At 48.8% G+C, this 25581-nt stretch overlaps 1 protein-coding gene across 1 annotated transcript in view; it reads left to right on the forward strand.

The window, feature by feature from the left end:
• WTIP (WT1 interacting protein) overlaps positions 1 to 25581 on the forward strand; it is a 78508-nt gene that overhangs the window by 33134 nt on the left and 19793 nt on the right. Inside the window, exon 3 of the mRNA XM_050311470.1 lies at positions 21096 to 21163. Coding sequence (XP_050167427.1) covers positions 21096 to 21163 — 68 coding nt within the window. The remainder of the gene's footprint in view (positions 1 to 21095; positions 21164 to 25581) is intronic.

Consider the following 25581-nt stretch of genomic DNA (forward strand, 5'->3'; position numbering starts at 1 on the left):
GTCACAGCTCAGCTGGTGACAGGCACTGCTGCTGCCCCAGCCTTTGTCCAGCCCTCACAAACTCACTCCAGCCTCTGGGAGGAGGATCCCAGCGAGGGCTGACAGCCCAGTGGGACGCTGTAGCAGTGTTACTGTCACCTGGGTTAAGGGCACTTCCAACCGATGTGAAAGGGGAATTGGTTCTTGGACAGAACCTGCCTTTTCACCTCGAGACAACAGCTGCCTTCTGTCTGAGGTCTCAGTGCTGCTCTATGTACGTGTCTATTAATAGGAGGTTGCTCATGTCCCAGCTTGTCGGGAGAAGTTCCTTGTGACACTGGAGGTGTCACGCTGGAAATGGTCTTTTGCATATTTGCTGCCCCAAGATGAACCTCTGTTTGCTCTTGGTGGTAGCAAGGCACAGAACATCTTAAGGGAGCTGTGTCCCTTCAGTGTATATTTATCAGCAGTTGGTGGGTTTTTAAAATACCCAAATTCCCAGTGGAAGATTCATTTTCAGTTCATGTTTGTTCTGTCCCCACGGTATATTTATAAGTTTGGCATGGGTCGCTGTGTCCAAATTGCACGCTGGCAGTACTTGCTTTGTAGCCTTAAATTGTCTGTGAGTGGGATTTTCGCATAAAACAAAATTCATTGTCAGATCTGTGAGCTCTGCACTGTTTGTCCACCAGTGTTAGAGTTGGTAACCTCAGTGGTACAAATGGGTGTGTTTGTGCCAGGGGTTTTTAACCCTCGTGGCTCACTTTGCAGTGACTCAGCTGAAGGTTCATCTCCCTACAGCTGCTTCATGCAACTCTTCTGGGCATCAAGGAGACACTGCCTGAGCACTTCAGGGTGAGGAGCTGATGAGCACTGCTGTCAGTGGTGCTTTGCCACGCAGTGAGAGTCTGCTGGGTAGCCAATGTCCGTGCACACTTCCCCCTGCCATTTTCTAACCACACACTGTCGGAGCAGACTGAAGGTCTGGGATTTTTGCTCTGTAATCCTGCCAGAGCCGTTGGCTGATACCTGGTGCTCAGGGAAGACAGGCTGACAGTGATTCAGTGCTGTGCATGTGGGAACATTCCTCCCTGACCCCCTGGGGTGAGAGCTGCGTGCCCTGGACTTGCATAACTCCCATTGTTACTCATCCACATCCCAGCCCCGTGTTCAGGTTGGATCCACGGCCACCTGAATGTTTGGTGCTTTCCAAGCCATAACTGGAGCTGGCAGCAGGTCCTGGTGTGTGTGGGGCAGATCCTTGGGGGTGATTCACGGGAAAAGCCAAGGACTGTGGAGAAGGGGGAGGTTGGTTACAAGAAGGGCCAGAGGATTTGGTGCCTGTGCCGCGGAAGCTGCGGTTGGTGTGGACGTGTCAGTGAGATAAATCCCAGTGCTGCAGGAGGGCAGAGCTCTGCCTGACTCATCCTGCTGCTCTGGGATAAGGTACAGCTTGTGCTCAGCCCCACGCTTCCCACTTTAACACCTCGCAAGGCAGATAGTTCAAAGCTATTTCAAGTATGTCTGCAACTGCAGTCCCAGACAACCCCGGTGCAGCACTCAGGGGGGAGATGCTGGCTGCAGGAAGAGGCTGTCGATGGCAGAGATGACAGCTGCCTTCAGATGGTCCAGCCTCACCTTGGGCAACACTGAACTGTGAATGAGTCTCAGCAGAGGAATGTAATCTTCTGGTGATTAAAAGTCAAACCTGGACACCAGCCCATGTAAGAGCCCCAGTACCTTTGGGTACTGATTGGTAGAAGAGTGTTTTCGTTATCTTGATCCCTGGTTAGTCTGATAATATCCCAGGCTTTAGAAGAACAAAAACCATGGCATAGGAAAAGGGTCATCAGAAGTGTTTGAGGTGGGATCACAGAACAGTCTGAGTTGGAAGGGACCCACAAAGGATCATTGGGTCCAGCTCATGAGTGAATGGCCCATACAGGGATCAAACTCACAACCTTGGTGATGTTAGCACCATGCTCTGACCACCTCCTTTATGTAGAATTTATTTAGTTGGGGTTTGTATTTTGGGAGGCACTTGTAGTTTCTCTGCACTGCTGTCTGTTATCCCAGGTAGCTCTGGCCTAGCAGGGCCCTGCTCTGTGTGCTGGACTTCAGATAGACCAGTGCTGTGTCCCTTCTACACTCTGCTGCTGGAGCAGGTGTTGTGTCAGGAGATGTTTTCAATCCTGTGACTACTTTAAATTAAGTTCAACTCTAGGAGAGAGCCTGTTTTTTTGGGGGGTGGCTCATCAGAATGGCCTTACTTCCATGGGGACATCTCAGATACTTGAAGATGCATGTGTTTAAAGCTTTCTTGGTCAGGGGGGGTGGGTAAAGTCTAGAGTGTCACTCTCCACTTCTCTGAGGGCTGTGGTAGCTGGAGGCTGATGCCCAGGGAAAGGTGGTGGTGATGGGTAGCTGACCACCAGGGAACTGTGAAAGATTTCCACTCCCTGTTTCTGATGATCAGAGGGCATGTGATCAGTAGCTGTCTGGTGGTTTGTCTCTGTCTCCCTGTTTCCTTGAAAGGTTGTAATTGCATTCTGCTATTAATGATTCCAGCATGAAACGTGTGGCTTTTGATGGTTATTTTAATTGGTGGGGGTTGCCTGGCAACTAGTGACGGAAACTTTTCTCTGTGTTGATGGACTGACCGTGGATGTTTTCCTTCCACAATATTTCTGTAATCATAATGTGAAACCAATCATTGACAGCACCTGTGATCCTTTCAGGGCTTGGAAAACTCATGAAGTACAAACCCCATGCTCTAATTAACAAGGTTTCTGCCTCTGTTTTTTTATTTCTGTAGAAGCCCCAGAGAACTTGCACAGCTTTGTGGGTTTGAAATGTCACCTCTTTTCTCGTGTAACAAGGTTTGCTAAAATTTCCTTATCACTGTTTATCATCTGCAGGTCTCAATTGTGTTATCTGGAACCCACATCTCTTGGGTGTTCAATCTTTCCTTTAACTCCTTTTTCTTTCTTTTCTTGCCCTCTCTTCTGCCCATTTAAAATGTTTTCTTGGAACACACCTCCAAAAGTTTCTCCAAAAGAATAGACTCCCTTGGGCATCTGTTAAGTTCATCTCTCAAAGGGGAAGAAATCCAAATTAATCCAGAACAGAGCATAGGCAAATCACTGGCATTATCAACAGATGTTTCCCATTTCCAGGTTCTGTAATTTTTAGGTGTTACCTAAAAACAAAGGGGGAAAAGAGGTGGAAGAAAAAAGTGAAGAAGAGAACTGGGGTTGGCTGCCTGTAATTTTAATGACCTAAGTTTCTGCTATATATTGTCCCTGTGTATTTTGCAAAGTGCCTAATCTATACTTTAGGGATGTCCTTGATCTTTACTTATCTGAAAACTAAACCTGCAAACTCTGAAATAATTTCTTTTTAATACAGATCATCATCACTTCTTCAAGAGTAAGTCTTTTCTATCTCCACACTTGACAGATAATCAGTGTTGTCCTTCAGCACTCAGTAAATCTCTTTTTTCACCCACAACCAACTGATCATTTCTTTCCCAGGGCCTCAGTAAATTTTTTGACACCTACAAACCTGTCCATGCACACAAACATGTTCAGGCTCCCGTGTGTTTAGCCTGCCCTATGGCCATGTATCACCTGGATGCTCTGCTGTCATTTGAGGCAGTCTCCACCTTTCCCTTGTCCTACCTTGAGTGACCTCACCGTGGGTGCCCTGGATGGACCCAAAGTGTGGTCTGTGGGCCTCCATTACCTGATTGTTTTCCTGGTGTGTTGGAAGGCCTGAACTTCAGTTTTGGATGCATCCTCTGTGAAGATTTCCATCTCCCATGGGTTCTCTTCTTCCTTCTTTCTGCCTGTGTTTGCTCTGGCCTGTGCCTGCTCTGATACTGAAGAATTCAGACTTACTCTTATTTCTGTGTGGGCATCTTTTGTTTTTAATCTCCAACGAGCACAGTGGATTTCTTTAGTGGAGATCTCATCTACATGGTAGTACCTTTTTCTCCAGAAAATAGGGAGCTTGTCCTCTTGCCTTTGGCACTGTTTGAAATCTTACTTTACCCTGGTACTTTCCCATTTTGATTTGCTTTGCATATCTTAGGCTTTTCATGGATCCCTGAGTTCCCAGGGTCTAAGGACTCCAAACTGCTGGCAGCTCATCATCCCCATATCAAGGAGGTGAGATTATAGCACTTTGCAGCCATGGCAACTTCAGTCTGTCCTTTCTCACCAGCAGAGCTCTTTCCACACTTCCAGATAGTTTTCTGTTCTTATTCCCGTTCCCTGTTTTCCTGCTGTCTCCAGTCTTGCTCTTGTTGTGTCCCTTCCCTGGTGCCAGTGCAGTGTCAGGACCTCTCCTCTCCTGCCAGGCCACACAGCACCCCTCAGTCCAGCTCTGCAGGTCCTGCCTAACAAGGTCAGCAGCTCTTGGCAAGAGGAGATCTGCTTTTGCTGCTTCTGTTACCTTCATCCTCCTGTGCTCTCTGACAGGACTCTCTCTCTGCTCCTGGTCCATGCCTCCTGTCCAGGCTGGGTTGCAAACTCAGCCATAACAGGAATTCTTGTTTACTGCTTATTTCGAGGGGAAAATGTCTGCATGGCCTGAAAACACACTGAAGTTCCACATCAGAAAGCAGCCTGGGATTTACCTTACAAAGTCATTTTACAGATCAAGGTTTCCACAGCCACTCTTCACCTTAAGGATGCTTTTACCTCTCGTGGGCCTAGAAAAGCTGTTTCCCATAACAATCCTGCCACATACAAAACAAAACACTAGACTATTTGCTAAAGTTTGTCTTCACACTCATAAAATACACAGTGGCAGCAAACTTCAGCATTGTGTCTCTCAGGCTTCCTTCTGGCAGAGGATGTTGGCAAAGGACCAAATTGGCAAAGAGAACAAATTCTTAGAGGACTGATGGGTTGGTGGCCACCAAGGGGTAGATCAGCCCTGTGAGTCAGAGGACAGGGTTTTACTCCACTTGCCACAGGATTCCTTGGTCCCTTGGGCAGATCACTCAGCCTGTCTGCCTTGGCCCATGTGGGCATAATTCTTGTCACCTCCCTCATGTGGGTGACACTCTGCTGCTCTCATCAATACTCTGAAATTATGTGGAGATCCTGAGGTCCAAGAACCGGGGAAGTGAGAAGTTGTCTAAATCATTAAGTAATTACTGTTATATCACAAGTAGAGGCATTTGCTGGAGGAAACGCTCGCAGTGTCTGGCAGCCAAGCCATACAGCTGCTGCTGCATGCTACTGAAACTAATTACTTACTCAAATAATGCATATTTACAGTTTATGGGGGACCATTTTTAGGATTATATGTCATTAAATACACGGACTAATGTAACATTTTAAAAAGACTGTTTTCCCAGCACTGCTCCCCAGAGCCCTGAGTGCCTGGGCCACGTCAAGAACGTTCCCATTCCTCTTTCCCAACCCGACGCTGTGTTTTTAATTTATTTTCAGTATCCAAGGAATGCTGTCTCCAGTATTCCGAGGACTCTGGGTTGGATGTGAGACACAAACGCACCAGAGAAGCTTATCAGAGAACCAGGCTTGGCAGGAATCCTACATAAACAACCAGGCATTTTTCCTGCTTTCAGTGAGGGGGCTCGGGAGGATTGGCCGATCGCAGCTGCAGTGGGCTGGCCTTGGGCACCAAGGAAAGTGCTTTGGTAACCCCTGGTATTTACATGACCTGAATGCTTTGCCTGCTTATAAACTTACTGCTATAGAATGACCAGCTTGGTTCTGGTAAATTGGCTGCTACAGGTCAGAGTTATTTACCAGCAGTGGATGTTTTCTCCTACCCTTGGACTTCTCAGGAAATTTTAGCTTGGTTTTAACCCAGGTAACGAAAAGCTCTTGTTCCCAACCACTCTTCTCTGCCTCTCACCCTTAAAACACAGCACAGGAAGAAACTCAGTAAATTTGATCTTGGCCAGAAAGCTTTTTTTTATTTTTTCCCCCCATTCCAATAAATATCTCATTTCCTGAAAATCCTGCCTTTGACCAGAGCTTCTGCTGGGACTTTTTAGATTTATCATCTCTCATGACCAAATGCAGTTTCAGTTAGTGTTGAAGTGCTCCTGATTTTGTGGAGAGCAGTGTGAGCTCTCAGCTGGGCAGCAGGAGCTTCCCACTGACAGGACTGCTGTGGTTTGCCCCAGGTGAGCCCTTCCCCGTACCTATATAAAAAGCAGGTAGTTTTGCAATATTGCTTTGCTTATGAACACCATGCCAGAAATTTTAAGGAATTATTTTATGGTTTCACTGTGAAAATCTTAGTATTTTACCAGTGTGTAACCTTGTATGTGGATGCTCTGCATTGAACTGACACGAAAATCATCATGCTTGCAAACTGGATCCCACAGTCTTGAGTTAGGTACAAGAAAGTGCTTTCTAAAAGCAAACCTGAAGCAGCCCCCTGCTGTGGCCTCTGTGGTGGCCGGGGTGCAGTCCAGCTGTGTCAGTGCTGCTCCATTTCGGGGTTATTGGCTCCATGGGGCATTCCGAGGCCCAGAGCAGAGATGCTGTGATAGACACACTGTGGAGTTGGAGTGTGACTGCAAATGGTGCTGGGCTGGCAGGGTGACAGCAGGCTGAGGCTGGTGCAGTGGCCAATCTCCTTGCCTTGCTCACCAGCTCTCCCAGCTCAGCATCCAAATTAATGGCAATTCCCTTCTTCAAGCTGTGGAGGAGGCAGGAGTGTGGCAAAGGGCATTTCGGCCTTGGAGCCCTGTCCCACACAGCTGTGTGACAGGTGAAGATTTGGCTGAGTGTATTTAAGTTTTTGTTTGTGTGTGACGTGACTAGAGAGGTGTGGGAGCCTGCTGGAGGCAGGAAGTGTTGTTTATATCCTCAGAGCATCTTCTGCCCAGTGGTTTTGTAAGTGCTCTGGTCACCTCTGTTGTTTGTGAGCTAATCTGGGGCCCTGCAGAGTCATCCCCAAAGTTCCCCCTGAGCTCTTGCTGCTTTGTGGAGTTTGGGGCAGGCTTGGAGAACCAGGGTGAAGTCCCTCAGAGACTCTCCCTTCCCTCTGCCCGCTCATGCCATGGAGTGCAGATGGCACAGCGGTGCTGGCTGCTCAGCCAGGGGTCCCTTGCTGCTTTGTGCACTGTCCTGCTGCTTTTTGTCTTCACAGACTCCCTCTAGAGATGCACAATTCCTTCCTGTTCACGGCCCCACACAGCCTGTGACCCAGCTGGTCAGTCCCTGGCACTGCCATCACCCCCTGCCTGCTCCTGCAGCCCAGGCTGGGCCAGGCAGGCAGCCCACCCGGGCTGGGGAAGGGGCTGCCAGCAGTGCTCCCTGCCCTGGTTGCCCCCTTAGGCTTCCTGCTTTCTCCTCCTCTCCCCAGCCCCCAACCTGAGCGTCTTGCCTAAAACCTTCCAGCCTTAACTCTTTGTTTGCCAAACTCCTGTGAACTTGCACTGTGTTTGGAGTGGTAGCAACAGAAGTGAATGGTGAGCTAGGCAAGAAAAAGGCAAAGAATTGGAGGAGAGACCCTTTTCAAGTATCTCTGTGAGCAGCAGCAGCAGTGGCTGGTGGGTTTACAGCAGTGGCTGGTGGGTTCACAGCAGTGGTGACTCGGCTGTGCAGGGACTCAGTGCCAGCACACAGCCACTGATACCTGCAGCTCTTTAACTGTGCCTGTGCAGAGTGAAAGGCGTCTGATTAGGTGCATATTTAAAAGCAGGAATGGATTTAGGAATCTTTCTTGGTCACTGACTGTTATGTCTCAGTGGTTGCCTGTCAGTGTGTTGTAAAACACAAGTGTGCTGTGTCTTACATTAAATGAGGTGCAGTGACTGAACCTCAGTCACACAACTCCCTGGGTGCTCTGCACTGTCACTCTTCCAATTGTGCTCCCTGCAGAACTTTTCCTGGAAATAATGCAAATAACTGTCCTGGGTGAGTCAGTGGATTACCAAGTGCAGGAACCATGGCAGTGTAAATTCAGACCCATGGAAACAATTTGCTGAATCAGTATTAACAGTCCAGTGGTCTCTACAGCAGCAGTCTCCAAAGTGGGGTGCACACACCCCCCAGAGTGTCCAAGATGATCCTTTAGGGTGCAGGAAGAAAACACTTCACTAGTAGATGTATATAATTTATAAATATACATGTATTGGGGGGTGCATGTGCAAACATTATTTATTGGTAGGGGAGCATGATCAAAAAAGTTTGGACACCAGCATTCTAGAGGAAGAAAGCCTGAAGAATACAGAGCCACCAGGACTTGTTCTGCTGATTGCACGAGTTATTTAACAAAGGAGAACATATACACTTGGGAAAATGAGGTTGGAAATCATCTACTTAAATTCTTAAGAAAACATGTAGGTGAGAGCCAGGGATCATGTTTTCTAAGCCTTATTTTTGAACAGATGTTAGTTTTTTGTTGCCCTGGTTAAATTCAAGTAGCAAATCATCCCTGTTGTTACAAATGTGCTATTCCAGACCGTGAGGCTGGTTCAGGGAGAGGGGGTGGTGCTGCTCTCTCACAAGTCCTGTGGTGTTCAGCTGATGCTGGTGGAGATAATCTGGTGTCACACACAGAGCTGGCACATCCATACAGTGCCTGCACATGGAAACCTGGGGGAGGCTCTGTGAGATTTGTGCAGAGGGGAAAGTTGTCCTTTATCAGTGGAGTTCTGCAGCTGATCCTGTGCAGTTCTGAGTGATTAACTTGGGGGGTCACAGCAGTCAGTACATCTGGGGTTTGTGGTTTGCTGCATAACTGCTTTTTCGTATTTGCTTCTAGAGCCTTTTCCCCCAAGGCCAAACGCTGGGCCAGTGAGCAGGATGTGCAAAACCCCAAAACCAGGGGAAATCAGAAGCAATAACCAGGTTTGATAGGAGCATGGCTGAAGGCAGAGGTTTGCACTGCCTTAGTCACCACTGGCTGGAGCGGTGAGCTGATGTCTCAGGCCGGGTAGGGAAGAGAGGAAGGAAGTGGATTTAGTAGAAAATTGATTGCATCTACTTGGGCTCTTTCCAGCTGAATTCTGAGTTAAGTACATTCATCCTGAACTAATCGTTGTGGAGAATTGGCTGAAATCTCACATACTTCTTAAAAGGAAAGCTAAGCATTAAAGGAACAATATCCTCATTGTACCTGAGTGCCAAAAGAAGTGAGTGCACTGTCAGGAGCTGTACCTATTCAGCTCTCTCGCTTGAAAGCTGCTTGTGGGTTTAGCACTAATGTGACCTGTTGCAGGAAGCTGTGGTCAGTCCACCACAGAATATCAAGGACAGCCCAGGGAGGCTGATCTCTGATTATATTTCAAATTGGCTGAGCAGACCCCAGTTCATTTCAGTAATTCAGTACAACAACTGAAAATTTTCGGTCTTGTTTACAGCAAAGCATACTGGAGTATTGTCTGAAACACACATCTAGAGTCCTACCAAGGTTTTGTTCCAAGTTACACAGGATAAATCTGAAGTAATTATTAACATCAGTGTAATAAGTGTTCACCAGTGTGAGCAAGAGAAGAGTTGTTCTCTGTGCAGGGCTTTCACTTTACTGCTAAATAATCTAAACCCAAAGAACATGCTTCAAAGCTGGCAGATGCTTTAGTACTCTGCTGTTCTGAGAGTATTTTTTCTTCACTCTGCACTAACGTTTCTAAGCTGCCTTGGCACTTCTGGACCCAAGGCCCACTCCCTGACACGTTTTTCCATTGTCCCATTGAAGAAAAGAGTTACAGTTGTTGCTCAAGATGCCATCTGTAGGCACTGTGGATCTCAACAATCTATTGCAAAGATTTGTCTCAAGGGAAGGGGAACTGAGCGCTGGGAGCTTCGTTTCACCAGCACATGGGTGCAGTTGGTGTTGGCTGCTGAGCCCTCTGCGGATGTGACCCAAAGCAAGCACTGCTGGCGTGTTTAGGTGCAGCAGCAGCGCCCTTTGATGCTGCTCTCTTTGGGGTGCTGACTCATGTGGTGTTACTGGGAGGAAGACAGTGAACTGTGCAAATCCATTCTTGTTTTTCTGAGGCAAGGCAGAAGATGGTTTAGGGAAATTGCTCATCTCCCTTGAGGCTCTTGCATGTTGCCACAGGACTGGGCTGTGTCCACTCCTTTTGTTCAACACGCTGCTCTGTGTGCTGGGAGAGGTGATGCTGCAGCTCAGGCCATGCAGAGATGACACTCAGCAGCCTGGCTGCCCTTCCTGCTCTTGGTCTGGTTCCTGTTCATCTGCTGCAGAGCCTGGCGAAGCTGGGGCTTCTAGTTGAGCCTGAACTTGAGTGAAGAGAATAATGACCTGCAGGGAAGAACCTGGGAGCAGTGCTGAGGGGTCTGTAGTAACCCCAGTTCAGTGAGCTTGCCCAGCGTTTGCTACTTGTTTGTCAGGTGGGTTCTTGCCCTGCTCTGATGTCCAGGTGGCCCTAGGGACCAAATACCATTATTTCCTTTTTTCTCTCCTTCCTTTGGTGTTACTGGAATACAGTAGCTTTTTCTTCTGGATGTATCCCCACAGAAATTCCCTCCTATTGTGCATTAGAGCAGTTCATCCCTCCCAAAGGCTTCGGTTGTCTTGGGGCAGTGCAGAACTCAGGAGGCTGGTCCTGTCTCCTGCAGGGACCTCACACACAGAGGGTGAACTCTGGGACTCTGCATTCCACCTGTGTGTGCCCACTCCTGTGCTGTGCAAAGAAACCTGAGCAGAGTCTCAGAATGCTGCTGCATAAAAACACCAGTTGTGCCAGGGATCTGCATCCCCTTCATGTCCAGGTGCAGCTGGAGGTGGAGTTCCAGGCTTTGGCTTACAGAGCTCCTTGCTCTGGTGGTGATATCTGCAGGGGCTGCCGTGTTCTTTAGGATGCAACAGAAGCTGGAGATCAGCAGAGGTTTAAAGCAAAGAAAAGGGAACGTTCCCTGCAATGCCCAGGGAAATCGTGGGACTCGCTGCCGGAGGGACAGCGCGGAGGCCAAGAGTAGAAATGATCTCATGGAGGAATTAGACAAATTAAAGAAGGATTGGTCCAGGGAGGCTATTAAACATAATAGTTATGATGCAACCTGTGGTGCAGGAAGGCCTTAAGTGCTGGCTGCTGGAAGCTGAGAGGTTATTCTTGGGAACACTTCAGCCTGTGTGAGCCCTGTTTGTAATGCTCCTTCCCAGTGAACTTCCACTCCTGGCTGGAGCTGGAGACAGGACACCACGCTGGATGGATCCCTGTTGCTGACACTGGAGCTTGAGTGAGAACACCCACAGTGGGTAGAGGCCAGCAGGGCTGCTCAGGAAGGCTGGGGCTGGAACAGGCTGCAGTTTGGTGATGGATTTACTCTGCCATAGGCTGGCACTGGGATGCTGGGAGAGTGTGATAAGACAAGTACTCTTTTAAGTCCTGGCTTCCAGGCAGCAGCTGGAAAAGTGGAATTCTTTGCTGATAACAAGCAGGGTCTGTCATGGAATGGTGAAAGCTTCCCACGGTGGAAGCTACCTTGGGGGAAGAGCTGTACCCCTGCCCTCCCGGCTTGCCAAGTGGTGGGAAGGCCTCTCATGGTTTTTAGCCAGTGGTCTGTGTTGCTCTGCCCTTGTTCTCCACTTTTTATTTTCTTTTTCATTTTTAAACCCATCCCTGGGGTGAAAAAAATTAAATTGAAGTACATTTGGAGCTTTATTTTACATTTTCTTGTTAGTGTGGCTGCATGCTGGCTTATTAAGTAATATAATTTAAGATACATATTAATATATAAGCCCAAAACAGCTATTAGATTGATGCAAGCAGTTGTATTTCTGTTTTTAAATATATACTTGGCTTATGTTTTTGCAAGTTCCTTTTTAACATAAGTTCTTCTCTTAGAGCTCGGTGGAAATAATTTATGTGTTAACCCTGAAATTGATGGGTGGTATGGGATAGAATAAATATGTAAGTGGGACAGAAAGGAAACATCTGCCAATTTTAACTTTTGCAAATTATATGGAAGCTTGAAAGTATCTGCTAAGTTTATAACACAGTCTGCACAGGAAGGCTTTGCCAGAGTACCAGAGGTCAGAGATCGTCCTGTCCCCGCAGCTTTAAGCAACCTCTCGGTTAAATAACCTGACTGAAGAGCAGGAAAAGAGAGAAAGGAAGAGAGAATTCCACACTAGAGTAAACATGGCACAGAGATTATGGATACCCTGCCAAGAAAGGTGGGGTTTTCCAGCAAGGTAACAAAAGAGAGTAGCCATCTATCCTCATATTGCTGCTGGAGGCGACAGCCTCGGTCCTGCAGAGAGGATGGGGCACAAATGTGCCCTCCGTGTCCTCCCCACCCAGCCTGGGCTGTGGTGGGGGGAGTGCTGGGGGTGCTCAGGGGAGACACATCACCTGCCCAGGGCAGGGGTGGCAGCAAGGGCTGGGCAGGAAGGTGTTTGTTCCCTTCAGTGCCTCCCTGACACGGGGCAAAATCCTCAGGAAGATACTGCAGTTTTTCATTTTGCCATCGTGGCAGGTTAAGGTAAACTGCAGAGGGGAGTCTGGAGTTTCCCTTGGGCTACAAACATGTCGGGATGATGAACTGCCCTGTTTTCATCTGGATTTTACCACAGGTTAGTGTGTGCAGAGCAAAGGCAGACGTTTTTCTGGCCAAGATGGTACCTTGGGGCAGATCTTCAGCTCGATGCTGCCCTGCTGGAGAGGGGGCACAGAGCAGTGCAGAGCCTGCACAACAGCCCAGGAGTGGAAATGCTAACTGTGTTACACCAGAGTGGGCTTTTGTGAGGGTCCAAGTCAGAGCTGGGCAACTGTTAACAGGGAGGAAGAAAGAGTTAACTACCATCTGCCTGCCCAGGACAGACCTGAGATGGAGAGTGAGAGTGAATGCTGACTTTGTGGCCGTGGTTAATTTGCACTGAAAAGCTCTGTTTTGGTGTACAAATATGAATTAGTGTAGGAACTTAAACCGTGGAGTCATTTCCAATTATTGATTTGAAAACAGTGCATTTTAAATGATAATTTAAATTATCATTTTTAACCATTTTAATGCTTGCCCCGCATCAATTTTTTTGAAAGGGAATCTCCTAATCTCTAAAAAAGTGTTTATTCATATCTTCTTGTGTCTGTCTACCTGATGATAATATTTGATTAGAATTTGTTCACAGACTCTGAATACTCTTTCCTGAAAGAACCTATGTAAAGGGAGAAAACAATACACATCCTGTACTCCACCTTCATAGGCCTCCAGCATACGATGCCACCTTTTGTTTGCAAGAGTTTAAATTTCAAATAAAATCCCAGCATTCTTTTGAAAAAAAGGAAAGGGCCTCTCCCCTGCTTAGATTGTCAAATCCCAGACTAGCCCGGAATTGAATAGGCCAAGTCAGTGACCTCAGGCAGAAAGAATGTTGGTTATTTACGTAGGGCTTCTGCTATTTTAGCAGCAAACCTTTTCTTCTGAAAGGACAATGTATACTGTTTGGTGTTTATGGCCAAGTAAAAAGCTTGTACATTTGAGATTTGCATCGTAATAGCCTCGTAACTCAATATACAGCATCCTCAAAAATAGCAGTGCAAGGCTCTGTTTTGTCTTAGCCGGTGCAGGTCTTTTAGAGGCTTTTACAAAAGTTCTCTGAAAAACCGACCTTAAGATTCAGCTGCTTATATGTTTGCTTTGGTGGCTTTTTTTTTTTTTTCCCTTTCCCCGGAGTTTTGCCTTTTTTCCAAACCTAAAATTACACGTGGTTTCTTTAGGAGCTATCAGGCCAGTGCTCAAAATATTTTGATGCATCTCAAGCTAAGCTGTGCCTGCAGCTTGAAACCAGGAAAACGTGCGAGTATGTGTGTGTGCAATTCAGGCACCGAGCATTTTCCCTGGAATAATGGGGGATCTTTACAGGCATTCTGGCCTGGTGGATGAGCCTGCAATTCCAAATGGTTTTTAAAGTGTGCCTTTCTCAATAGATCGTAACCATGAGGAGCTATTGTGTGAGTAAAGCACACATTTAGGATCCAATCCTGCATTCCTTAAAGTCAATGGGAGTCTGAGCGTGAAAGGAATGCAGGATTGGGTCCTGAAACAGGGGAGCAAAATTGTGTGCCAGATTGCTTTGAAAAGAAGAATACAGCACATCCACAGTAGCCACTTTTTAGTGTTTCAGATTTCAAACGGTTGGAGTCTGTGAAAAGTGGCTTCTGCCAACATGCAGTATCTTCTATTCAAAGGAATTTGGCATTGGGTTTTCCCTCCCTCCCCCCCCCATCTTAAAAACCCTGAAAGCCCTAAAAATTCACCCCTTTTTTCACAAAGCCTGAGCATTGTGAGGAGGGGAGGGGGCCGTGGCGGTGGGGGATGGAATTTTCTCCAAGCCCAGGGGCTGGGCTGGGCTCAGTCCCCTCCTCGCAGCCCCTTCCCAGCGCAGACCCCGCTCTGCCCCGGCTGTGGCAGCAGCTCCACTGCGGGACCCCCTCACCAAGAGGTTGTGCTCGGTGGCTTTGTGTGAGTCCTCAGCAGACTGAGGAGAAAAATTTAATTAACAGTTACAGAGGGGCTCAAGCAGCCCTGGGTTCACCCCGTTCTCAAGTGGGTGGAGTGACAGAAACCCCGTGTAAAGAAAACCTATGGGCAGAGGGAGGGATGGGAACTGCGGGCCCAAACTCACATGTGAGGAAAGGGGGAATGGTAACAAATGAAGAAAAAGTATTGGGAGCTTTTGTTTTCTTTTGGCACATCTTTAATTCCTGGGCAGACAAACCTACTCTGCTGAAAGGGAACAGCTCTCCCGGGTGAAATTCTGCGTCCGGTCCAGCTAGAGCTGACTGGGCAGAGGAGGTAGCAGGTTGTTATTGTTTAGTGTTTTCAATGATTTATTCTGTGTTTGTAAAACTTGGTATTTCTCTTGAAGTTTCAGCCCCTGGAACCATCTGGTGACTTAAGGTTTAGCTTCCTCTGCTCGGAAATGGTAGCTGTTGAACCTGGGGGTTGTGGAGGGCAGGTTTGGGTTCTGGAGACTTCATCTGCCCTTCAGCTTTAGGGTTGTGTGTGTCTCTGTTTCTCAGTCATTAGACAGTGTCACACAGCTGCTCTTCAGAGGGACAGCACGGCAAGAAGAGCTGCAGGCTGTGCCAGAGGCTGCTGTGGGGCTGTGCAGAGCGGTGCCACCGTGGTGTCCCGTGCAGGGCGCTGGGGAGGTCACCTGGCACTGCCTGCCCTCTGTGGGCTCAGCGCTGGGCATCATCCCACACCATCTGGGAGCGTGGGCAGCCCGTGGATGGCACCACAGACCAGCTCAGAATCGGAACAGCCCCAGACCAAGAGCCCCAGGGGGTTTTGCAAAGCAACATTCCCAGGTTTGGCTTGGTGAAGTTTGCATTTCCATTGAGTGGTGATGGAGACCGTGGCCACAGGCAGGAGCATTTGCTCAGCCCAGGCCACCTTGTGTCTGGTTCCACTTGTGCAGGGCTTTGGGGCAATACAGGGGAATTTCCCTTCACTGCTGTGTTAGCTGGGAAATACCTGAACAAGTGTTGTTGCATATTAATCCTGTGTGTGCACTCTGAGCACTTGGGGAGGCTGTCACTTCAGGTGGCAAATGAGACCAGTGGTGGTGCTGCTGTCACATCAGCCACTACAGAGATGGGACTGGAGCAGTTAACAAGCAATTAGGTCCATGTTTAATATTGCTAACTAAAACAGATAGGCCCAGTTCTTTGGTCAGCCAGGCATGAAGAGCCCGCGCTGCCACGCTCGGAAAGCTGTGCGGGTCGTGGGCCAGAGGGATTCTCACTGAAGTGTCCCGTTCAGCCTTTGAGCTGACAGTTCATAAAATAGGAAGGGTGAGAGATCTCGAGGAGAGAAGCAATGTGGTGCAGTTTTTTTCCTCCAGAAAGAGCTGATAGAGGAGGATGCTGTGTATGTGTTGCTGCTGTGAGACAAGCCAGGAGCTCCCGGGTGGCCCTTTCCCAGCAGGAGCAGGGCATGGCCATGCTGGGGGCACAGGGCAGGTACAGCCACCCTGCCTGGGAGGAAGGAGCAGCCCCAGAGCCCAGCTCTGTGCTCCCCAGGCATGTCCCCAGCCAGCAGCAATGGCAGCTGCTGAGTAATAATCCATAGCTTGGGCTGTTCAGCCTGTTAATTAGCTCTGCTCTAATGAATTTCTTATCTTTAGCAGTGATACCTACAGCTGAACTCTTGCATTGCACTCCATATGGAGGGGGTTTAATTACATTTTGTGATTAAAATAGACTCCTCTTGTTCCACACAGCTATAACATCAGAAATAACAAGGACATTATTAGTCATCTCTCTTTTAGTCCCCCCTAACACTGACACGTTCCTGCATTAAGCTGTGAGAAGATGCACACACATCTTGAGTATCAGAAGATGGTGTGGTTTTCTCAGCGTGCTGGGAGTCCCGGGGACTCACCGGGCGTTCTCTGGGAGGCAGGGCTGGAGCTGCAGCATTCCCATTGTGTCAGAGGGAGCTGTTTGTGTTTGAGTAGCGTCAGGCACTGAGACAATGCAGGCTTCTCGCAGGAACTCTGGAACTTCAGTACTGGTAAATCGTGATCGTTACCAAACGGTTGTGTGTTTTTAATCATCAGAGTACTTAAAGTATTATAATAATGCTTTGGCACTTTTCAACTTCAAAGCGTGCTGCAAACAGTAATTAGATCTAATGAGCAGGCTGTGACAATGAGACATTGCTATCTCCTGTCTTCCAAAGGCAGGGGTGTCAGCCCCTGATGCAGTTGCATCACCCTGTGTGAGACAGGAGATGTGCCACTGATGATGCTGTGACTTGATAAACTCACCTCCCCACAGGCAAATACAGCCAGCAGGGGCAGGGAGGGCTCGGAAGATGCTTTTCAGCTACAGGGGAGGGGGCAGGACTCTTCCAGTGCTCTTTGGGAGCACCTTCTCAAGAAGGTAAAACCCAGGCTGATTCACGGTTTGTTCCATGGGGGCCTGGAGCAGCCTTTGAAACAGCATTGGAAAAAGGTTTACAGCATTGGAAAAAGGTTTTACCCCATCCTGGCTTCCTGGCAGGTGTGTTTTCACCACACAGTGGGGTGTTGCAGAGGCTGGAGAGAATAGTTGTGACAGCCTCTGTCATTTTTCCTTTTGTAGGATGAGTCTTTGAGTTGAGCCCTTCAATAAAGCAACAGCTCTCCCATTCCTTCCTCTTAGTTTGCAACATGTAGGAGATAAAAATTTTGCAGGAAGTAGGATTTTGCAGGAAACTGGTAGATACATTTAAACTCCAGAGACTTATAAACTGGTTAAATGTGAAAACTGATGTTAAAAACCTAGAGGTGATTCTGCTTTTATATATATATTTTTTGAAGTTCCAAACGCCTGCATTCTTTAGGATGTTTGTCATGTTGATTACAAACATCAGTTGGGATCTGTCCTTGGGACAGAGTCATTTCTAGCTTGTATTTTATTGTGTTCTAGATTATCTGTGTGAATCTTTGCACTGTTTGCTGGAGCATTTGTGAGGTCTGTGCCTCCCACCTGACGTGGTGGAACCCCCTTATCCTGGTGCTCACTGCCCCTCAGGGGTGTGGGTGTCAGTCAAGAAATATGTTACTTGCAGCAGGCATTTGTCCCTGTGAGTGCATCAGCTTCATTTTGTACAGTAAAACAAGGCTGAGAAGCACTCAGGAAAAAAAAAGAGTTCCCTGTAAGGGTTGGGGTTGGGTCCCTGCACGCAGGCTGCAAGGCTCGGTGGGGTTGGGTCCCTGCACACAGGCTGCAAGGCTCGGTGTGTCTGCCCCTCTCGGGGTCCCCCCACGTGTTCCTGGCCGAGCTGCTGCTCCTGTGGCTAGGTGTGAAGCAGAGCATCTTCCCTGCTGCTGTTGGGAACTGGTCTGAGGGGAGGACACACCGAGGAGGGCACCCAGAGCAGGAGGAGGAACCCGGGGCAGCGTCGGTGGAGCCCTCACTGCTGGGCTGCTGCTCCTTACAGCTGCTCATTGTTATTATAATGAGCCACCGGCAAGTTGCATCAGGTTTTGTCAGAAAGCCTTGGCTTTTTTTGTTTCAGTGTTATGAAAGCAAACAGCAACCAGGCTTGGCTAGGCTCAGTCATTGAGAGGAAAGCCAGGCAGCAGGTCCCGTGTGCCAGCGGGCAGGGTGATGTTATCTGCCCTGGCTGGCCAGGTGCTTGGCTCAGCTGGCTGAAGGAACATCGGGGGGTTTTTAACTTGCAGTCTCTGCCAAATTGATAACAGTGGGTTATACAGCTACATGGAACAGGCTGGTGCTGTGCAGGCCCCTGAGTTATCCAGGACCTTGAGGGGTGAAGCCCTTTGTGCAGTGCCTGGAGCTCGGGGCAGGTACCCCAACCTCGAGGTGTTGTGCCCATCCTGGTGCTGGAGCCCCAGCACTGCCTCTCCTTGGGATTCCTGTCTCCCTGGCTGCAGCTGCCAGCACTTCCCTCTGGATTGCAGTTTTCACTCAGAGTGTGGTGTCTGACTGTGTTCGATGCTGGCATTGAGCAAACTCTTCTGGGGGGCAAGGGGAATGTAGCTTTTGTCTTTATTTCTAAAATGCAGAATGTAAAAGCCAATATAGGCATCCACAGCTGAGTGATGAACTTGCTGTTTCTTGTCTTTGAGATAACTACTGTACTATCCCTGAATGAAATTCTTCTAAGGTAAAAGGTCTGTCGATCTTATTAATCGTTGCTAATGATAGTCATTATCATGTGAGCAAGCTGCTCGCCTGCTCTATGAGTTTAGGCAAGTCTGTTCCCTAATAAGTATCTCGGTTTTTTAGCTGGAAAATGGGGAGAGCAGCATTTTCCCTCAGTTTTGAAAGGTGTTGTGCTGTGTGGGACAGAGGTCTCAGGCTGGCAGGATGGGCTGGGAATGGGGCTCACAGGGGTGCAGGGGTGATGTGGAGGCTCCTGGCTGGGCTGGGCTCAGGTGGGTCCATGTCACAGGGCAATCATCTCCCAGATCCATCTGACATCAGAAGTGCTGAGAGCCACTCCAAAACATCAGGTTTGCTTTGGGTCAGAGGCTTCCCTCTGCATCTCAGTCCAGGAAAGCTCTGACCCTTCTGGCTCTGCCGCTGATGCTTTGCTGAGGAACAACGGGAGCAGAATTTGGGCTGTTTCTTTCAGCCTCAGCACTGCCAGGCTCTGCACACTGGGATGCAGATCCTCCTGCACCTTCTGCTGACCCCCCTCATATCAGAGCGTTCCTGTCCTGCACAGATCCTTCCAGCAAGGGGCTTTGGGATTCGTCCCTAACTACCTGTGCTGCTCCCAGCCACAGTGGGGGTGTGGGGAGGGGGATGGCCAGCGCTCCTCCACCTGACCCTAACACCCTGGCAGGTGTGTGGGAGCACCATGGCAGTGCTGCATCAGGCAGTCCCTGCCTGGGGGCAGCCACTTCATGCCCACCATCTGAAGACAAGTTGTGTTCCAAGGCTGGGCCTGGCACTGACAGAGTGTCCTTTCAAAAGCCATTCCGGCCTCTTGCCCTTCCTTCCTTCCATTCCATGTGCTTTTACCTTTCACTGGAGAGGTTCAAAAACAGCTTGGAGAAGCAGGAGGGAAGTTCTAGAGATGGTTGCTCCTGCATCAGTCGAGAGAGGCCCCATGAGGCCTGATTGTCCCAGCCCTGTGGCTTGTTTGGTGGATGGCACAGTTTCGCCCAAGACTCTCAGAGGAGATAAACATGTTCTCCACACCACGAGGCTCCTGGTCCCCACCAGAGCTACCAGGCAGCTGGAAAGACAAACAAGGGCTGACTCCACCTACCAGCAGTATGGAGACAGCAGCCCGTGAGATCGACAGCCCAAGAATGTGCACACAAAAGAAGCATTTCCCTGGGCCACGACAGTAAAACCACCAGACAGCCGCATGCAGCATGTGACTTCCCAAAAGCACCAGCCCAGATCCCAGCTCCTCTGTGCCACACGCTGTTTCCCAGGGTCGGATCGCAGTGGCAACGTGTCAAAGGCACTTTCAGGCGCTGAAAATTAATCATATTTTCCTCCCCGCTGTTTGTGGAAGCGGTGGGGAGCACTCCTGCCCCTCAGCGCTGGCCAGCTGGCTCAGCCTGCCCGCCCTCGGAGTCCAACCCTCACCGAGGTTGTGGCGTTTCTGGTGGAGCTGGAGGAGATGTCCAGGCTCATTCTGTGAGTGTGGCTTTGGCAGTGACCTGGAGGGGCCATCTTTTGACCTGTGGGTTCCGAGCCCGTTGCCCTTCCCTGCTCTGTGTCCGTGCCAGCACAGCCCCTGTGCCATCTGCCTGGCAGGGCTGCACAGAGCACCCTCTGCCTGGGAGCTCTGGCCAGGGGGACCCTGGCAGAGTGGGCATGAGGTGAGCTGGGATGAGTGTTCTCCCTCTCCCTGGGTGGTGTTACACTGGCACAAGGGCACTGCTGTCAGCGGAGCAGCTCTGCTGTACGACAGCTCTGATCTGCTGCATCAGAAACCTGGTGGGGCCTGCTGGGTCTGGAATTCCTGGCTTTAATCCTTTTTGTTGGGACTCTTTGGAGGCTGCTGTGCAGTTCTTTGCTGTAAAGGGAGCCATCAGTTAATTAATGACCATCGCAGGTTTTGTCAGTAGAGTTCCACACGGGCTAATGAGGTGGCAAATGTCAAAACTGGAATACAAAATCTCTTGTTTTCAGTGTGATCTTCCTGCCCTTCCCTCCATCACGTGTGCCTTGTACTGCTTTAGTGTCCCAGGAAACCTGCTGTGGCACTGATGATTAATATTTCTAAGGGTGGCAGGAACATCCATATGCAGTATCCCTTGCCTGGTCCTTTGCAGTCAGACGTGCTGTTGATGGCAGTGGCTGTGTGCCCGCTGGGATTTTACCTGCCAAGAAAATTGTCTCGATTTCCAAAGGAGCCTTTTCCCCAGAATTATTTTCGAGTTTAGATTTGAAGTCTTCCAGGTACTTCTATCAGTTCCAGGAACTTCTTGTCTCCAAGTGCAGCTTCTACAACCTGCACTCGGAGGTGATATTTGGATGATACCTAAGGCAAGGTTTGGTGCCTGATTTGGTAAGGCAGGATAGAACCAAGAGCTTGACCCTCTGGAGAGGAGAGGGGCCAGGAACAGACCCCACAGACAGGCATGAAGGGTGTGCTGTTCACTTCACGTTCTGAACAACTGGGTTTGGGGATGGAGCACAAAATTCTGACAGTCCTGTGTTTTAACAGGGAGAAGACTACGAGGAAAAGCGTTCTACAATGTCAATGGCAAGGTGTACTGTGAAGAAGACTTCCTAGTAAGTAAGATGTCAGGCATTTTTTTATTATTTCTAAACCAGAGCAGTGTTTTATATTGACTTGTTTGCTTTGAGAGATGGTTTGGTGATGTGGGGCAAACTGGGAATCCTTTACCCCTGACTCCACAGCAGCAGGATCAGACCCTTGGTTTGAAGTGGGGGCTGTAAAACCAAGGACATAACTGTCTATAAACCATCCCAGAGTGTAAATTATGAGAATAAACACTGGAGCTGCTCAAGCCTGGCACTTGAGTTGCAGCCACGGGGCCTGGGCTGCCAAGCTCCAAGTCAAACATCTAGGGAATAGCAATCAGAGCAGGAGGGAGCAGGCACAGCCCAATCCCTGCTCTGCTCCCAGTGCTGGGATTAGCTCAGAACTGTTGGCCACGGAGGGACAACTCCTGTTCTCTCCATGCTTTACTTCAGCAGAGACTGAGTCACGAAGAGAAAAATGGTGCTTGTGGCTGAGCTGTGCTGTTCCAAAAATAAAATCTTTGAGCAGTTCAGGGTGAGGATTGTGCAGTGCACAGGAATGGTTTGAGAAGTGGCAGACCATTTAGAATTAAGATGGACAGCATGGCAGGGAATTGCAATTAGAGAGCAGTGATATATTATGGCTTAGAGGAAGATGAATTGGAGACTCAGTATGTTGAATTTATGCCACCTTAGTTATTGAAACACCATTAATTTAGAAGCTTAGATCTTCCAGAACAGCTTTCCATTTCTAATGAATATATAATCGTGCTTTTTGCAAAGGAATTACTCAAAGTATATCCCACAACAAAAGTGGTAGTTCAGAGCATGCAAATGCATTTTTCATCAATGCAATCCATAAAAATCATGGAAGTTCCTACAGTATAAGCCATATTTGCTTTCATGTGTTACACCTTTACTCACAGCCTGCCTGTGAACTGGAGCCTGTTGAAAAAAACCAAACTGTATTTTGTGCAGAAAATAAGTTTCTTGTGATAACTGAAACTTGTTACTGTTTTTCTTGCATTCTGGAGAGAAAAGTACTTTTTCTTCCTTGCTTTTTTCAGCTCTTTCCTTCCTGTGTTTCTGCAGAAGCACAGGGTGAGGGAGAGGAGGTGGAGTGTGAGAGGGAGGGGCTCCAACCTTTGAGATTTTTAATTTGAACCGTGTTGGAATGTACTTTCCTCATGATCAAAACCTTTCATCCAGACTTAATGACATGATTGTTGTTATTAGCTTGTAATTTCAGCCTGAACACGAGAATTTTAAATCTAAAAATCTTAATCTTTTGGAGAACGTTCAGTTTGCATGGGATGGGGGGGAACCTCTTTAGGACATGTTCTGTTGTGGCTTCTGAAGGAAGATACTTGCAGTGATCTTCCCAAGAAAACTGAGATTAAAGGCCTGAGAGGAATAAACTTTCTGCAAGTTAGGGAACTGCTGGGACATTCAGGGCACGGGTTTAAAAGCCCAAACCTCCCCCAGGTGTGTTTTAGCAGGTTCCCAGTAGCACAGAGGGAGGGGGAGAGGAGGACCAAGGGACTCCCTGCTGTGTAAGGCAGCAAGAGAAAGCAAATCCTGCCATTTTCCCTGCTCGTGTTCAGCTCACTGCTCCTCAGAAAGTAATGCATCTCCTCTCAGCCCCCCTGAGCGAGTGTCACAGCAAGAACACCAGCAGTTGGACTGTTTCACTGATAAAATAACACAGCTTTGCCTGGTTTAGAGTTCTGGGGACAGAGAAAGCTCAAAGCTTTTCTCAAAGTTGAAAGGAAAAGGCTGCAAAGTTGCCATTAACAAGGAAATTATTTTAACTACTTCTTGCTCCTGACAACTTGGAAACCCCAATCCTCTCTAAAAAGGGGTGTTTTCAGTCCAAAGCAAAACGCTTTTCCTGTATAACTGAGAATTTCAGTCTCTGCTGTGACTCCAAATCTTAGTGCAGCTTCACTGGAGTGCAGCAGGATTCCCTGCTGACAGCATGGGAGTGGGATGTTAGGGAAGTTAAGCAGGGAGATAGGAAAAAGGCTATTTTAATGTGGGAGTGTGAACAGAGTCGGCCCACCAGCATTCTAATTGTCTGTATGCTGAGACAATGCTGCCTGCTGTTGATGTCCTTACTCTTGCTTGGCTTTTGTTGGTCTGGGAGTTGATCAGGAGGATCAGATGCTCCTGTAGGTTTGGGAGCATGGGCACAGCTCTGGATTTGCAGCCCCACAGCTTGTGAGCAGGTTATTTCAGGTATGACACGAACATAACAGGAATTAGAAAGCAGAACAGCTTCAGGAGGGGCAGTGCTGTCCCACCAGGGGCCTGGGGAAATCCAGCTGATAATGGCCTGTGTGTTCCTGGTTGGGTTTGCACCAGCCTCCTGCTTTTTCCATGGATTCCCAGGGACAGCCAGGTGTGAGGAGTGGATGTTCCCTTGCTCACAGTCCCCCCAAAGCAGCAGAGATGGGAATGAGCCCCTTGTGTGCCCTCCTAGCAGGAGGAATCCCAATGGGAAGCAGCTGGCAAATGGATGGGGGTTGGTGGCTGGAGCCTCCCTGGAACCTGGAGCAGAGCCCGGCCCCTTCCCAGGGAGGGCTGTCATTCCTGCAGAGCTCTGTCCATCCCCACTGCTGCCTCTGTGTGTCCCATTCATTGGCTGCAGGTGCTTCTTCCCCACCATCCCTGGGGTCACACTGGGAATGTCCTGTGGGCCAGTCCAGGCCGGACACAGGGACTCTGGGGCTGCAATGAGGAGCAATGAACAATGGTGGGCAGGAAAGCTGAACTGGTTCTTGATGTGAACCAGTGTAGGAAACTTTAGGGAAGAATGGATATTATTTATGGGTGTCTTCCTATTGTAGCTGTTAGAAATGTTTAACATCCTATAGATGTCAGTATTTTATTTCTCCTGCAATGCTGCTGTTTGCTGTGCCACACCAGCTCCTGCTGGAGCAATCTCCACAGCTGTGGCTCCTGTGGGATACCTGGGTCTTTAATTCCCACTCACTCAAGACAGATCAGCTCCTCCTCCCAAGCAGAGGTGGTGCGTGGAAGTCCCTGCAGTATCATGTGTGGTCCTGGAAGCCAAGACCTTGAGAAGCCATTTCCTGATCTTTCAAGGGTTTGGCACTTGTTGTGAGAGCAGGGCTCACCCTCCTTGGCTGGTGTCCCCTCGAGGTTCAGCACAGTGCTGGTGCAGCTGCTCCAGGTGGGTCCCTTCCAGCCCAGAGGCTTCTGCACTCCAGCAGAACTCTGAGCAGTCCTGGGCAATCCTGAGCAATCCTGAGCAGTCCTGAGTGATCCTGAGCAATCCTGTGCAATCCTGAGCAATCCTGAGCAGTCCTGTGCAATCCTGAGCAATCCTGTGCAATCCTGAGCAATCCTGAGCAGGGCTCATTTCCACGGGGCACGGTCAGCACTTCAAGCACAGCGAGCGCCCCGGAGCTTTGGCTTCCCCGTGTTCCCAAACAACCAGTCTGTAAAATGGGACACACGGGCCAAGCATTCCAAACCTGCCCCTCGCTTGGAAAAGCACTTTGGATTTGTGGACCAAAGCTGTGAGTGGTGTGTGGATGTGACTCACGGTGAGCAGGGCACAGACACCCTGCAAGGGACACCACGAGGGACACTCCTCGTGTCTGCTCTGACTGAGGGCACAGATCGCCTCTCTCTGAACCAGGCAGCCTACTGTGCTTGTTCTTCCCAGGGGAGAAGTGTTCCAAGTGTTTGGAGCCACTTGTGGAGTTGTAGGTGGGGAAGGGATGCCACATACCCCAGTTGTCCTCGTGGTGCTGGCCTTGGATGTGCGGGGCTGGGAATGGAGGGGTGAGGCTGGGAATCCCCACACCTGGAGCGCTTGGAATGCCTCTGAGGGTTTTCTGTCAGCCTCCAACCCTGATCAGCTGCACATTCTCTCAGTGCTTAAACCCAGGCCATTCTGGCTGAATGTGCTGAATGAATCAGATTTCAAAAAATAAATCCACGGGTAATTCCACTTCTGCCCGAGCATGGCACAGCCATTGCCCGATCTGTGCCATTTCCAGGAGGATCCTGCCTGTTACTGAGTGTGAGGAGCAAAAAGAACAAACCCCCAAACTTTGTCATGCTTTGCTTTAGCTCCAGGGAAGATCCAGTTACTCCTTTACCCACCACCTTAAGGTAGCAAGTCCAGTGATACCCAAGTGTTGCCCCAGCCCTGTTAGGATGGTTATTTCATGAAAGGAAATAAAACAAATGACAGTTTAATCCTTTCCTGAAAGCTCTTCGGACACAGATGGCTAACTAGCCATAACAGGGACACTGTTCCTCGTGAAGTGAACAAAAAATAAATGCCTTACTGTATAATAAATAATCCCAGTCAGATGTTCCTGTTTCATTTTGTTGATAAATTGCTGCATAATCATGGGTGAAGGGAAAATAGCTCAATAATTTTAATCTGTCTTTCCTTTTCAATGCTT

This window comes from Myiozetetes cayanensis, unplaced genomic scaffold (assembly GCF_022539395.1).
Source record: "Myiozetetes cayanensis isolate MyiCay16 unplaced genomic scaffold, myiCay2020 scf16, whole genome shotgun sequence".
Classification (NCBI taxonomy): domain Eukaryota; kingdom Metazoa; phylum Chordata; class Aves; order Passeriformes; family Tyrannidae; genus Myiozetetes; species Myiozetetes cayanensis.